This window comes from Nycticebus coucang, chromosome 18 (genome assembly GCF_027406575.1).
Source record: "Nycticebus coucang isolate mNycCou1 chromosome 18, mNycCou1.pri, whole genome shotgun sequence".
Taxonomy (NCBI): Eukaryota; Metazoa; Chordata; class Mammalia; order Primates; family Lorisidae; genus Nycticebus; species Nycticebus coucang.
The window spans coordinates 35507671-35522966 of NC_069797.1; the positions used below are offsets into that span (position 1 = coordinate 35507671).

General features: G+C 41.2%; 1 protein-coding gene across 1 annotated transcript in view; it reads right to left on the minus strand.

Moving 5' to 3' along the window:
• MYO1D (myosin ID) overlaps window positions 1–15296 on the minus strand; it is a 378012-nt gene that overhangs the window by 196053 nt on the left and 166663 nt on the right. Inside the window, exon 16 of the mRNA XM_053568857.1 lies at window positions 5229–5436. Coding sequence (XP_053424832.1) covers window positions 5229–5436 — 208 coding nt within the window. The remainder of the gene's footprint in view (window positions 1–5228; window positions 5437–15296) is intronic.

Consider the following 15296-nt stretch of genomic DNA (forward strand, 5'->3'; position numbering starts at 1 on the left):
GAAAAGAGTTCACATTCATAGTAAGTGGAAAAGTGAATTACTATGATTAAAAACATATATATTGGCTGGGTATGGTGGCTCACACCTGTAATCCTGGCACTCTGGGAGGCCAAGGTAGGTGACTGCTTGGTCTCAGGAGTTTGAGATCAGCCTGAGCAAGAGTGAGCCCTTGTCTCTACTAAAAATAGAAAAACCAGCCAGGTGTCATGATAGGCCTCTCTAGTTCCAGCTACTCGGGAGGCTGAGGTAAGAGGACTGCTTGAGCCCAAGAGATTGAGGTTGCTGTGAGCTAGGATGCCACAGCACTCTGCCTAGGGCAATAGATTGAGACTGTCTCAAAACACAAACCAAAAAACAAAACCAAAAAAAACATCTATACCCTTCAACTCAACAATCTTGCTCTGGGATTCCAGTGTGTAGAAATGAAGGCACCAGTATGGAAGGCTATATGGGATAAGTAAGTTTATGAAAGTCATGGGAAGACTGTGTGTGTGGGGGGGTGTCCATAAAATAGTTAACATAGCAAGACTGAGATTGCTAATCTTACAAAGGCCTGCTTGCATGGATGGTGTCTGGGAACTTGCTGGTAAACAGTTTCCTACACTGATATAAAACTTCTCCTAAGGCCGTACGCGGTGGCTCAATTCTGTAATCCTAGTACTTGGGAGGCTGAGGAGGGTGGACTGCCTGAACTCACAGGTTTCAAGACCAGCCTGAGCAAGAGTGAGACTCCATTTCTTCTTCTTCTTCTTTTTTTTTTTTTTGTAGAGACAGAGTTTCACTTTTTTGCCCTCGGTAGAGTGCTGTGGCATCACACAGCTCACAGCAACCTCCAACTCCTGGGCTTAGGCGATTCTCCTGCCTCAGCCTCCCGAGCAGCTGGGACTACAGGCGTCCGCCACAACGCCCGGCTATTTTTTTGTTGCAGTTTGGCAGGGGCCGGGTTTGAACCCGCCACCCTCGGTATATGGGGCCGGCGCCCTACTCACTGAGCCACAGGCGCCGCCCTGAGACTCCATTTCTAAAAATAGCCAGGGGTTGTGGCGGGCACCTATAGTCCCTGCTGCTTGGGAGGCTGAGGCAAGAGAATCACTTGAGCCCAAAAGTTTGAGGTTGCTGTGAGCTGTGATGTCACAGCACTCTACCGAGGGCGACAAAGTAAGACTGTCTCAAACAACAAACAAAACTTTTCCTAATAAGAGTGGCTTACTGTGTTTAAACTACTTGTACAAATACAGTTTGTGCTGAATACCTGTCTCCTCTGGGAGTCTGGAATTTGGGTACGTGTTAGGCAGACAGCTCCCAGTAAAAACTTGGAACACTGAGTATGTAATGAGCTTCCCTGGCGGATGGCACTGGCACGTGTTGCCATAGCCCCGCTGGGAGGGAACTCTTGGAAGCATGCTGCTGGGTTCCTTGGGATCTGGCCCAATGCGCCCTTTCCCTGTGCCAATTGTGCTCTGCATCCTTCTGCTGTCAATGTCACTCGTCGGTGCAACTCCCTGCAGAGTCCTGGGAGTCCTTCTAGCGGACTGGATCTCTGCAGGCGAGCGTGGTTGTGGGGACTCTTCACAGAGGGGACAAGAAGAAATGTGGGGAGAGAAGGTAAATGTGTGGGGGGGAAAGCAATAAAATATCATAGAAAAAGAGGAAAGTGATTGTAAAAATATCCTCATATGAACAATAATCTCATTCACATTATACTATATATGCACAGAAAGATGTCACAGAGGATGGCCACCACCTTTGGATGATGGGATTTTAGGTGAGTTTTCACATTTTCCCTTATAGTTTTCTGTATGGTTTAATTTTGCTTTTATAATGATCATATTTCACTTCTATAATCAGTAAAAAGATAAAGCAGTTTTTATTTAAAAAGGAAATAAAAATTAGTTGTTGGAGATTCGTAATTAAAATAGCAGCTACCGATGCTCCCTCTCCCGGCTTCCCATTAAATTTCTATAAGGATATAGAATAAGCAAAAACATGAATCGCCATGCTAGGTGGCGGATGACCTATTCCCAAAAGCCCAGAGAAATTTCCACTAGCTTCTTTCTCTCTCTCTCTCTCTTTTTTTGGTTTTGTTTATTTAAGAGACAGGGTCTTGTTCTGTTGCCCAGTGCAGTGGCACTCCACTCTGGAGTGCAGTGGCACAATCACAGGTTACTGAAGCCTCCAACTCTCAAGTTCACGCGATCCTCCCACCTCAGTCTCTTGAGTAGTTAGGACTACAGGAACACACCACCACACCCAGCTAATTAAGATGAAAATACTTAAAATTGTTTTTTAGAGAGATGGGGTTTCACTATGTTGCCCTGCTGGGTCAATCTCTTATAAAGCTAGAAAGAAGAAAGATACGGTAACGGATCTGGAATAAACACACACGGGAACCCATGGTTAAGTACTTAAGATCCAGGGAAAAGACTCAAACACGTGAAGACAGGGAGGAACAGATGCACAAACATGATTTAGTAGGGCAGACACAAAACAGAGATCCAACTTGCAAATCTGTAAGCATTCTTGAGAGAGAAAACAGAATCGAACAAAAGCAACCAAAAAAAATTAATAGAGGGAAACCATTTGGGGATGAAACAATTTAGTGTTCAGTCCAAAAGTTTCTTCTGAGTTCCAGGTAAAATAAGTCAAAGAGGCCAACACTAAAAAACATCTTGGTAATTGGAAGAGAAACTTTTACTATTTGTGTGTGATTTGATCTAGAAAAACTAACAGAATCAAATATTGAATAAAGAAAGGGTTTTTTCTGGATATAGATAAAGCAACATAGGCCAATGTTATTTCTCTGTACTGTGTAGAAAAACAAAAAAAAATCAACAGTAGCAATAAAATCAATCAAATGTCTAGGAATTAACCATGATTTTTATATGGCCTTTCTAAGTTTAGAGGTCAACGAAGAGGATTTCAATCAGAAGTGTCCAACCCGAGGTGGTCTGTATGCTGATTTTGCGAGGACTTTTTTTGCTTATCTACAGCGTTGGATTGCACGAAAATTATGCATGGACCTTTATTTTACTAATCAGCTTTCATTAATGTTTGTGTATTTAACGTGTGGCCCAAGACAACTCTTATTCTTCCAAGGTGAGGTGGAAAAGAAAACAGGCTGAATATCTCTGATTTAAATAAACCTATTCTATCCTCTTATCGAGATGATTTATTATAAAAATTTTAATCTTTTCCAACTAATCTATATATCCACTGCTATCCTAATAAAAAAAATTGTTGAATTTAATGAATTTATTATGTGCATTAAATGTATATATTGCAGAATATACAGGTTTTTAATCTATGTACAGGTTAATCAACTTTAACAAAGAAAAGGGGACAAGACGGATTGATCTTACCGTACACTAAGACACACATAAAAGCTGAAACGTTACCTTGAAAATGAAAACAATGTAACCTGAATATTTGTACCCTCATATCAATCTGAAGTGTAAAAAATGGAACATAACAGAGCAGAGAGACGGAACATGTGTATCTGTGCATGAGAACTTAATGTACAATAAACACGGCACTGCAAATCCAGGGCGAAAGGACAGACCGTGTAGTAGATGGCACTGTGAAAAATGGCTTTACCATACAGAGAAAAATAAAGCTGGATTCCTGTTTATAGCTGTATTCTAAATAAAGATTTAAATGTGAAAAGTAAAATGATACAGTTCTTAGAGAAAATACAGGCTATCTCTGTGACCTAGAGACAAAGAAAGTCTCTTAAACAAAATTCCAAAGCGTAAGGCAAAAAAAAAAAAAAAATTGAAGAATCTGATTATGTCAAAAGTAAGAATTCTGTTCAACAAAGTATGTTACGGATAAAATTCATTGGAATGCCTCCAGACTGGGAGAATGCAGGGTGTCCATAAAGGTTGCGGGCAATTTTACTATGTTAACTTATTTTAAAACGCACATGTACTTTATGTCCACCCTGTATATTTGTTAACGTCCAAAGTAAATATGAGATTCATGTCCAGAACACTCAAGGCATTTCTGATAATGAACAGGAAAGTACCAAATCTAGTAGAAAAATCAGCAAGAGGTATGAACAAATAGTTTACAGAAAAATCCAACTAGCAAACAAGTATTTACCAAGATGCTCAACTTCAAAGGTCATCAGAGAAATGTAAAGTAAAACAAAACAGGATAGTCTCCCTATGAGTCTGACAAAATGTAGGTAGCTGGGTGATACTGGAAGGATACGGCACACAGTGACCCTCAGGTACAGAGATGCTGGTGGTGCACACTGGCTGAATTATCCAGAAATGGAACCTGGTACTACTTATACCCATTAGGTGTACGTCTACCCTACGGCCCAGCAACTTTTCTCCTAGGTATATATATTCCAAGGACAACCTCCCCAGAGTTATATGATTTTTTTTACACACATATATAATTTTTTTGCATTAAAATGGTTCATATGGAAGACATGGGTAAGGATGACAGATACAAAGAAATACATGAATTAGTGCCTGTAAGGAGAAAGAGTCCTGCACATTAACTAGCAGGCATCCATCAGGGCTCCACACCTGAGTTCAAGGGCGGGGGCATGGGGTAATGATGGGTGAGGGAGGTGGTTTCAAACATCGTGGCAACATTTTTTAGTCACCAAATAAGAAAGTCCTTAATGCATTTAAGCTAGGAAAAAAATCCTCAGTTTGCTATAAAAGACAGAAAGTAAATGGGTTCAGATAACTCTCCAACTTTTAAATACCAGAAGACAAAATGTCCTCAGAGTTTTGAAGATGAAATAATTTTGAAATCGGGCAGCCAAACAAGTTCTCCACATATGAAGGCAACAGAAAACATGTGAAGATACACACACACACACAATATATCATCCTTGAACATTTCTTTTTCTTTTTTTAAGATGTCTTACTGTCGCCCTGGAAAGAGTGCTGTGAAGTCACAGCTCACAGCAACCTCAAACTCTTGGGCTCGAGTGATCCTCTTACCTCAGCCTCCCAAGTAGCTGGGACTATAGGCGCCTGTCACAACGCCCAACTGGTTTTTCTATTTTTAGGAGAGACAGGGTCTCACTCTTGCTCAGGTTGCTCTAGAACTCCTGAGCTCAGGCAATCCACCCGCCTCAGCCTCCCACAGTGCTAGGATTATAGGTGTGAGCCACCACGCCAGGCCATGAATCTTTCTTAAAGAAAATATTCAACATGTTTTTAAGAACATAAGAGCAAAATCTTATTCTTAAAATATAAAATTACCTTTTGTAGAAAGAGGACAATCCTTACGAGCATCTGGGCACGTTTTTCTTCTAAGGTAAACAATGTTCTGGGTGTTCGAATGAAAATTTTGGTCTTCCCATAAGCCACATCATCCTGAAAACCATATTGCTCGATCAGTTTCTTGACAGCCTCTTTGTCTGAAGGAAGGTCATGGTTGGGCCAGGTGAATTCAGAGATCATCTTATACCTGGGTGGAAAATGAACAGAACTCTTATTCTTCCAATGTGAGGCAGAAAAGAAAAACAAAACAACATCTGCAAACTAGTAACAGAATTTTTTTAGACCAATTACAGATGCAAAAAAAAGGCCTCAACAAAATGAAACACTTTCTTATGATAGCAGCTCTTACTAAACTAGAGATAAAAGGGACTTAATCTAAAAAAGGTTGTGTACCAAAAACTTGTAGCTAGTATCATTCATCAAGAGGAGATCTTGGAAACATTCTCTTTACAAACAGAAATGAGGCAGGGATGCCTTTATCATGAGTTCTCCTTGGCATCGTTACAGAGGTCTAGTCAGCATTGTGAAACCAATAAATCAATTGGTAAATTATTTACTAATTTCACTTCAGATTGTAGAGTAATTTACTAATTTTTCTTCTAGTACTGGTATGTTTTCATTTTATGCTTAGATCTCTGATCCATCTGGAGTTTATTTTAGTCTATGGTGTGAGGTATGAATCTAGTTTTATCTCTTGACAAATGGCTATGCAGCTATTCCAACGCTATTAAAAAGTCCATCTTTACTCCCTGCAATTTAATATGCCACATTTATCATATACTACATTTTTATATCCCCTTTGTTTTTTTCTGGACTTCCTGGTCTGTTTCATTGTTCCGCCTGTTCATCTGTACATCAGTACCACATGGTTTTAATTAGGAAGGCTATAAGTACGTTTTAATGTCTTTCCTGAATCTTTCCTTTTTCACAGGTTTTTCTGGCTATTTGACAGCTATTTAGTCTTGCATATGAACTCTAGAATCAAGTTTTAGGGTTACAGGGAAAAAAGAATCCAGTAAATAAATGTAAAGACCCAATCCCCCCCCCCAAACCCCTTGAGAATAGTTTTATTGAGCTGCAACATTAAATTCATTAAATTTATATATGGTGTTGAGTTGTCCTAGTCAAGGAATATCTTCCCATTGTTCAAGTCTACTCTTGTACCTTTCAGGAATCTCTGAACATTTTCTCATAAGGCTTCTCACGTTTCCTCTTAAGACAATAGATAACTAAGCAGCATCTGTTAATTACTGCCCCTATATTACAGTCAATCCCTTCTTGACATCTCTTTTCTTGGTGTCCACGACTGCACGCTCTTCCACAGTTTCCTTCTCTCTCCCTGGACAGTCCTTCCCAATCTCTTTTTCTGGCTCCTCTGACTCCCACTGTATCCTCAACGTTGGAGTGTCCTAGCGCTCAGATTAGGGATTCTATGTATACTCTCCCCATATCATCTCGTCTAGCCCATTTACTTTAAATATATTCAAAATCGAAAAACAGAAACATGTACATTTATAAACATATAAAACGTATTTCTCAATTCAGTAATGCGTCATCCCTAGTCTAGCCCTCAGTCTGGGCTTTCGGCTCGCACATCCAAGGCTTGCCTAGGTCTCAAGCCACCAGTTATTAAAGCCAGCATTGTGGGAATAGTTTTATTTCTTCCTTTCTCTATCATTACTTCTATTCCATCATTAAATCCTATTGACTCTACCTCCAAAACATATTCAAAATCTAACACTTTTCCTCATTTCTACTGTTTCAATCCTAATCTAAGCCACCTTCTATTTGCTATCATATACTAAACTATTCTCCATGGCTTTCTAATCCATTCTGCAAACATCGGCTAGAGGAGTTTTCCAAAAAGCTTAAAATCATTTTGTCTTTTACTGCTCTGCTCCCTCTTCACTGTCCTCAGCCACACTGGCTTCTTCAGGGTTCTTGAGGTGGCTGTCCCTTCTTACTCTAGAGGCTTTGCATGTGCTGTTCCCACTGCCTGGAATGTATGTTTCCCAGGCCTTGAAAGGCTAGCTCCTTCTTATCCTTTAGTCTTTTCTTGATCTTCCTACTTTTACAAATCCCCTCTCCCCAATATTCTCTTTAAGGTAGATCATTTTGTTTTGTTTCTCCCTCACACCATTCATCACAATATTGATGTGTGGCTCTATCCGCTTAATGTCACTTTTCCTCACTGGTCTGTGCGTACCCTGGAGGTGGAGACTTTTGTTCCCTCCATATACCAGGTGCCTGTCATGCTGCCTGCCATACTTTGAGGCAATAAATATTTGCAGAACAAATAAAAGAATGGAGGAAAATCATTTAAAGGTCTGCTCACTTGCAAGAGAGGCTCAGAAATCAATGCCTTAATATGAAGACAGAGGTAATGTCACACAATGTCACATGAAAAAAAAAATTAGAGTAAGGGTCCGCATTTGGCTTATAATATGGGTAGTAATGGTGTGTGTTTAGAGTTTCAGGCATACTGCAGAGGCTGAAACATTCCTGCAGCCACGCTGCCCTGCTCGCGGGGCGGGGTAGAGCTCCTCCGCCTTCCTTCCTGCCAGCAAGTGCGTGACCCCAGTTCTCCAGCAAACCGGCATCCTGAACTTGCTAATTAAAACGCCGAACTCATCTGCTTTCTGACAACTAATTTTATTTCCCTAAAGGACATTAGCAGCTTTCAAGGTTATCAGTACATTTAAAATCCTTCTCTCTTTTTCAATGAAAGAAATGAAAATAAAGAAAAGTGACAAGTAAAAATTTAGATTCAAAGCTAAAATTCTTTTTTTCTTACTTTTTTTCCACAATTATACTCATTTCTTAATAGTTTTGAAATGTACCATTGCATCATGCACATTAGGTGAGGTCCCACCAAATAAAATCCCTCCTCCCATAGCCCCCCCCACCCTCCCCTCTCTCTCCTCTTCCCTTCTACTTTCTGGACTATAGTTATGTTTTGCCATTTATATGAGTGTATAGGTGATTATATATTGATTTCATAGTAGTATTGAGTACATTGGATACTTTTTTTCCCCTTTCTTGAGATACTTTACTAAGAAGAATATGTTCCAGCTCCATCCAGGTAAGCATAAAAGATGTGAACTCTCCATCTTTTTATGGCTGCATAGTATTCCATGGTGTACATATACTACAATTTGTTAATCCATTCACAGATCGATGGGCACTTCAAAGCTAAAATTCTTACCAAAAAAAAAAAAATCTTTAGAATCTAAGAGCAAAAATTTATTACAGAAAACATTACTTTTTCTCTCATTAATCTCTGAATAATCTGCATAAAATGGGAGTAACACATCTTCCTCATGTGGTTGTCAGTTTTAGTGACTAACTACACTAGGAATGCTTAGAATAGTGCTTTGTACCGACAGGAAGCATTTCAAGGTGTTAGCAACTATTTATTACACGTTGAAAACTTCAAAACATAAATTAACTTTTTTGCTTTCTAGTCCATCATTATCTATATCCTTTCCTTAAACATGATAAAAGCTTTCATTTATCTCTATTTTTCACTCCCATTTTAATTTTAGTTACAGCTATTACTAAAGAATTTTTTTTTTTTTTTTTTGAGACAAGAGTCTCACTTTGTCGCCCTCAGTAGAGTGCTGTGGCATCACATAGCTCATGGTAACCTCAAACTTTTGGGCTCAAGAGGTCATCTTGCCTCAGCCTCCCAAGTAGTTGGGACTATGGGCACTTGTCACAATGTCCAGCTATTTTTTTTTTGTTAAAGTCAGGTCTCACTCCTGCTGGTCTCCAACCCCTGAGCTCGAGCAACCCACCTGCCGTGGCCTCCGAGCGTGCGAGGAGTACAGGTGTGAGCCACTGCGCCCGGCGACTAAAGACTTCTTTTCTCCCTCGCTTATAATCACTGCTTGTTTAGATTTAATAAGTTTTACTGATATATTTGTTCAATGTTGCTTTTTGGCATTCCATATTTCCCTTCTGTAGTCATCTTTTTGCTAAAGTATATCCTCTAGAAATTTTTCAGAGAGGGTCTATGAATGATAAACTTTCTGAGCCCAGGATGTCAGAAATGTTTTTACTTTACTCATACTCTTGAATGGTAATTTGACACAGAATACAATTCTAAGCATAAAGATTATTTCCCTTCACTATGAGGATATTACTTCTTTTTCTACTTTATCAAATGTTGCTAAAGAGAACCCTGAGGTCAGTAAGATTCTCATTCCCTAGGAGGCAGTTTGCCATTTTTCTTGGGAGCTATAAATATTTTTAACAATCTAAAAGTGAACAAAATGAATTTATTTTTATTTTCTTCTTTATTTATTTATTCTTGTTTGGGATTCACTGAAGATACAATGAATCAGGTTGCACTGATTGCATTCGGTAGGCAAAGTCCCTTGACAAAATGAATTTTTTCGATGTTTGTTTAATTCATATGCTTGAGAGTCAGTGTATTCTTTCAATCTGCAAATTGATGCCTTTTTGTCTTTTTTCAGTTCAGGCAAATTCCTGGCCGTTGCTCTCCTGCTGCTTCTCCCCTGCTCTCTCTGCTATTTCCCCACACCTGGATCAACCTTACACATGACTGGACTTTTCTTTAATACTTCCCATCTCTTTTTCTTTGTGATGAGAAAAAGATGGAAGAAGCCTTCAAGCTTGATCTCCTAGACCACTAATTCACTTTTAAAAAAGTTTAGTTTCTCAAAAAGTTTCAGAACTGTAGTTAAATTTACATGAACTAAAATGCACACATTTAAATATACTAATTTAGTAAGTTTTGACAAATGTGTATGCCCAGTCAGGATCCAACACCTCAGAGGGCTCTTCCATTCTGCTTTCCAGCCACACCCCAACCCAGAGCCTGCCATGGCTCAGATCTGGCTGCTCTTGAACTTCATGCACAGGGCAGCATTAAATATGTACTCTTTTGTATTTATCTTCTTTGAAGAGCGCAGCTGAGATATTCACCGGGTTGTTTTGCATCAGCACTTCACTGTCTTCAGCGCTGATCAGCGGCCAGTGCAGTTTGGCTGCTGTTTGTCGACTGACTGTTGTTGATGGACAGTTCACGCCACAGTGGGTATAATCAGATTTTCATCTCCTAAATCCCTGGTTTTTTTTTTTTTTTTTTTGGCCGGGGCTGGGTTTGAACCCGCCACCTCCGGCATATGGGATCGGCACCCTACCCCTTTGAGCCACAAGCGCCGCCCAATCCCTGGTTTGTTAATAAACAATTACCTGTTTTTGTTTCTAACTTCATATTCCTATTTTAGGGCTAAAATTTCCTCCTTCATCTCTCTGAGAATGTTGAATGGGCTTCTTCAAATTTCCTTCACTCCTTGGCTCTGATTCTTCCGAGGTAAGGTTTTTCACTTGTTGACCTTATGGGATTTTTTATTTTTATTTTTATTTTTTTGCTGGTTCTGGTCTTTCTCAGATGCTTGATGGTCACCTGGTCTTTGGTCACAGAGTCCTTCCACACACACACTGGCCTCTCTGCAGGGACTCTCAGCCAGTATGTCTGCAGTGTCCCCTTCCAGGTGCTGAGGTGGTCACCTGTCCTGGCTGTAGTGACAACCTCCTGGTGCTGCCGCTACGGTAAGCCCCAGCAGAGGCTGGGAAGGCTTCCGGAAGGCAGCTCGACCCTCAAAGGGAGTCTTTGCTTATAACTACAACCTTCTGTGACTTCTGGGTTTTCAGACCTGCTTCATGTCACAAGCAACTCATCCTCCAGGTTCAACGAGCTTCCACCCCCCTCCTTTATTCCAGTATTGGCTGTGCAGTTACTGTGTTTCAAATTAATGTATTTTGTTTCATTTGGGGAAGCTCTGGAGGGGGATATTTAAGCTTATGCTACTAAGAACATCACATTTGAAATTTATAGGTTCTTTTAAATCTTATCTATTTTATTTTTACATTTAAAATAGCATATTCTAATCTGTATAGAATGTCTTCCATGCCCCCAAAACGAAAACACACCAAAACTTTCTGAGTTGAAATAAAATAAGTCCCCAAAGAGACTAAAAGTAGGTAAAGATACTCGCTTGCAAATTTTCCTGTCCCCTCCAAATTGAGCATTCCCATTGTTCTCTTATTCCCACTCCTCATGGCTTCCTTTCATCTCATGACAATGCATTTTCAGTTCAGCCCCACCCTACAGTAACTGATTCTCAGCCCGCTCATTCTAATATTTAGCTTCCGCCCAATATTTTCAACAGGTGACAACACAAAACAAATGCTATACTTGCTCAAATGCTAGAATTCAATAAGCAGTAATATATACAGACTAGAAAACTTTCTACTATGTGACTTGATACTGTTTGAAATCAAGACTGAGTTCAATAAGCAGTAATATATACAGACTAGAAAACTTTCTACTATAATAACGTGACTTGATACTGTTTGAAATCAAGACTGAGTGAACATCTCTACGCAGGAAAACATTCCTACTGTACGGCCTCCATAAGAAAGAAAAGCCAATTTTAAAGAACTATGTGATTTCAACAAGGAAAAATGGTCAATATCGCGCATAATCTTTGGATCAATGTAAAATTAAATTCCAGTTCTCCAGGCTATAATGCTGTAAGGTTTTATTCATTTCAAGGATCTTCATTTAGTGCAATCTCTTACTTCCATTCACATGTAGCTAAACACTGGTGGAAATAAAACAATGATGCTGGGTGGTTTCACTTGACATTTGTCACCTCAGATCTTAAACGGGCACTCAGCTCTTCCTGGTAGCAATCCTATCACATAAACCTGCGCTTTCCCACGCTCCAACGTGAGTATTCTCTTTCCTCCCAAAACTCCTCTACTACCTCTTCCAACCTCATTCTCAGACCTTGCCTCGCACTTCAATGAGAAAACAGAAGCCATCAGACAGGAGCATCTTCGTCGTCACCACGAGGAAAGTATCAGAATCCATACTCTCCACCTTGTGTCCTCTGGCTGGGGGTGAAGGGTCCCTGCCCGTCTCAAGCTGACAAACTTTCTCCTTGTCTTTGGGTTTCCATCCATTCTTGCCTTTGCAAGGATGTTATCTTAAAATTCTCTCCCTCTCTCCTGTGCCACTGGTTTCTCTTTCTGCTCTGAATCCTCCCTACCAGCACACAAACATTTTCTAGTATTTCCTGACCTGCCCCCAATTCCAGCTACTGCCTCCGTTTTTCTCTGCTCTCACACACAGCAAAATTCTCAAGCTGCACACAGGCACCCGACTCCTCCCTTCATTTTCCCAATCTGCTCAAGTCAGGCTGCCCCCGCTCTTTCTCCTTTGACCTCTACGTTGTCCAACCTAATGGTTAAGTTTCTGCTTTTATCCTACTTGACCACACAGCAACTGCTGACCCAGTGCCCGTAGTTTTCTCCCGCAGTGCCGTCCTGTCTTCGCCGCTGTGCCGTAACCCTCTGCTGGCTCCCTTCCCCTCCCTGCTGCTGCTTCTCTTCTCCTCGTGGTTCTTTCGTGTCCGACCACAGATCTACACATTGTCATGGACTTCCTCCTCTTCTCTACCAGGCCTGAGAATGCCCATGGAATCTGTACGCTAATGATCCAAAATCTTTTATCCATAGCCTGGACTTCTTTCCAGAACTCCAGGTATGTATGTCTAATAGCTTACTTAACATTTCTACCTAAATGTTTAGTAGGCATTTAAAAGTTAATATAGAGAATAATGTTGATTCAATCCTTGCTCCCGCTGTTCCACGCCTTCTTCATCAAACTTCCTTTACCTAATTTTATCTCAGCAAATGGTACCCATGCTTACCCGGATGCTCAAGCCAAAAACTACTTGTCAGCTCATGCCTGTCACCCTAGCACTCTGGGAGGACGAGGCAGGTGGACTGCTTGAGCTCAAGAGTTCCAGACCAGCCTGAGCAAGAGTAAGACCCCACCCCACCCCCAAAATAGCCGGGCGTTGTGGCAGGCTCCTGTAGTCCCAGCTACTTGGGAAGCTGAGGCAAGAGGATCTCTTGAGCCCAAGAGTTTGAGGTTACGGCAAGCTGTGATGCCACGGTACTCACCCCAGGGTGACTAAGACTCTGTCTCCAAAACAAAACAAAAACAATTTGTCATCCTTCATTCCTTCCGACTCCAGTTTCGTCACATCCAATCCATAAGCAGGTCTTGTTAACTTCACTCCCAACATGATCCTGAATCTGTGCCAGGCTCTCACATCCACAGTAACTCCAAGGCAGGACCATCAGACCATCTTTCCTGGACGCCTGCAGTAGCTCCCCTCGCCTGCCTGCTCACATGGCAGCCACAGTGATCCCTTCAAGACATCCATAAGATCATGCCACTCCATGCTTAAAATCCATCTGTGTGAGTTTTTTTGTTTTTTTCTTATCACACCTAGCCCTAATCCAATGGTTCTGTCTGATTATAAGGTGTGATCTGCTCTCAGTGTCCTCCAGCCACACTGGAGCCCGCCGGGTACCTACTGCGTCACACGTGCCGCTTGCTGCTTAAGGTATCGCCTCCTCCCCACGGCTCCGCTGCTCCACCTCCCTGATCTCTCTGTGCCCGGCTCCTTCCTGCCTTTGTTATCTCCTTAGAGACTCTTTTTTCACCAATCTAAAGATTTTTATTTTTTGCATCTTTTTGATTTATATTTTATGTATTTGTTTATTCCTTTCTTGGATGGAATCTGTAGTCTTGAATAAAGGAAATGTTCAATAGTTTTTTTTTTTTTGGTAGAGACAGAGTCTCACTTTACTGCCCTCAGGTAGAGTGCCATGATGTCACAGGACTCACAGCAACCTCTAGCTCTTGGGCTTCCGCGATTCTCCTGCCTCAGCCTCCCAAGCAGCTGGGACTACAGGCGCCCGCCACAACGCCTGGCAATTTTTTGGTTGCAGTTCAGCCGGGGCTGGGTTTGAACCCGCCACCCTCGGTATATGGGGCCGGCACCCTACTCACTGAGCCACAGGTGCCACCCTCAATAAGTATTTTTAAATAAATAAGCCTGAGCAACATAGCAAGACCTCATCTCTACAAAAAATAGAAAAATTGGGCGGTGCTGTGGCTCAAAGGGGTAGAGTGCCGGCCCCATATGCTGGAGGTGGTAGGTTCAAGCCCCAGCCAAAAACTGCAAAAAAAAAAAAAAAAAAAAAATTGCTGGGTGTCGTGGCACATGCCTGTAGTTCCAGCTACTCGGGAGGCTGAGGCAGGAGGATCATTTGAGCCCAGGAGTTTGAGATTATAGTGAGCATTGCCCTCTAGCCCAGGGTGACAGAGTGAGACCCTGCTTCAATCAATCTGTCAGTAAAACAAAAGAAATAAATGAAAAAAAAAATTTTTTTTTTTTTGAGACAGAGTCTTACTATGTCGCCTTTGGTAGAGTGCTGTGGTATCACAGCTCATAGCAACCTCAAACTCTTGGGCTTAAGCGCTTCTCTTGCCTCAGCCTCCTAGTATTTGGACTACAGTTGCCCACCACAATGCCCAGCTATTTTTTGTTGCAGTTGTCATTGTTGTTTAGCTAGCCTTGGCCGGGTTCGGACCCACCAGCCTCGGTGTACGTGGCTGGCGCCATAACCACTGTGCTATGGGCACCAAGCCAAAAATAAATAAATGAAATTTAAAATGTTCTTCTGATTCCAGCTGTCAACTATCATATTAGCAATAAATTAATAATAGCAACCATATTTTATATTTATCGAGTCATTATTATATGTACAACTACTGTAAGTGTTTTATATTTAGGTAATCTCATTTAATCCTCTTGTAACCTCAGTAACCCTTCAAGATGGTTATTATTGTTCTTTTCTTTTTTTTTGAGACAGAGTCTCACTCTGTCACCCTCAGTAGAGTGCTGTGGTGTCACAGCTCACAGCAACCTCAAACTCTTGGACTTAAGTGATTTCTCTTGACTCAGCCTCCCAAGTAGCTGGGACTACAGGCACCTGCCACAACACCTGGCTATTTTTTTTTTCTTTTTTTTTTTATTGTTGGGGATTCATTGAGGGTACAATAAGCCAGTTACACTGATTGCAATTGTTAGGTAAAGTCCCTCTTGCAATCATGTCTTGCCCCCATAAAGTGTGACACACACTAAGGCCCCA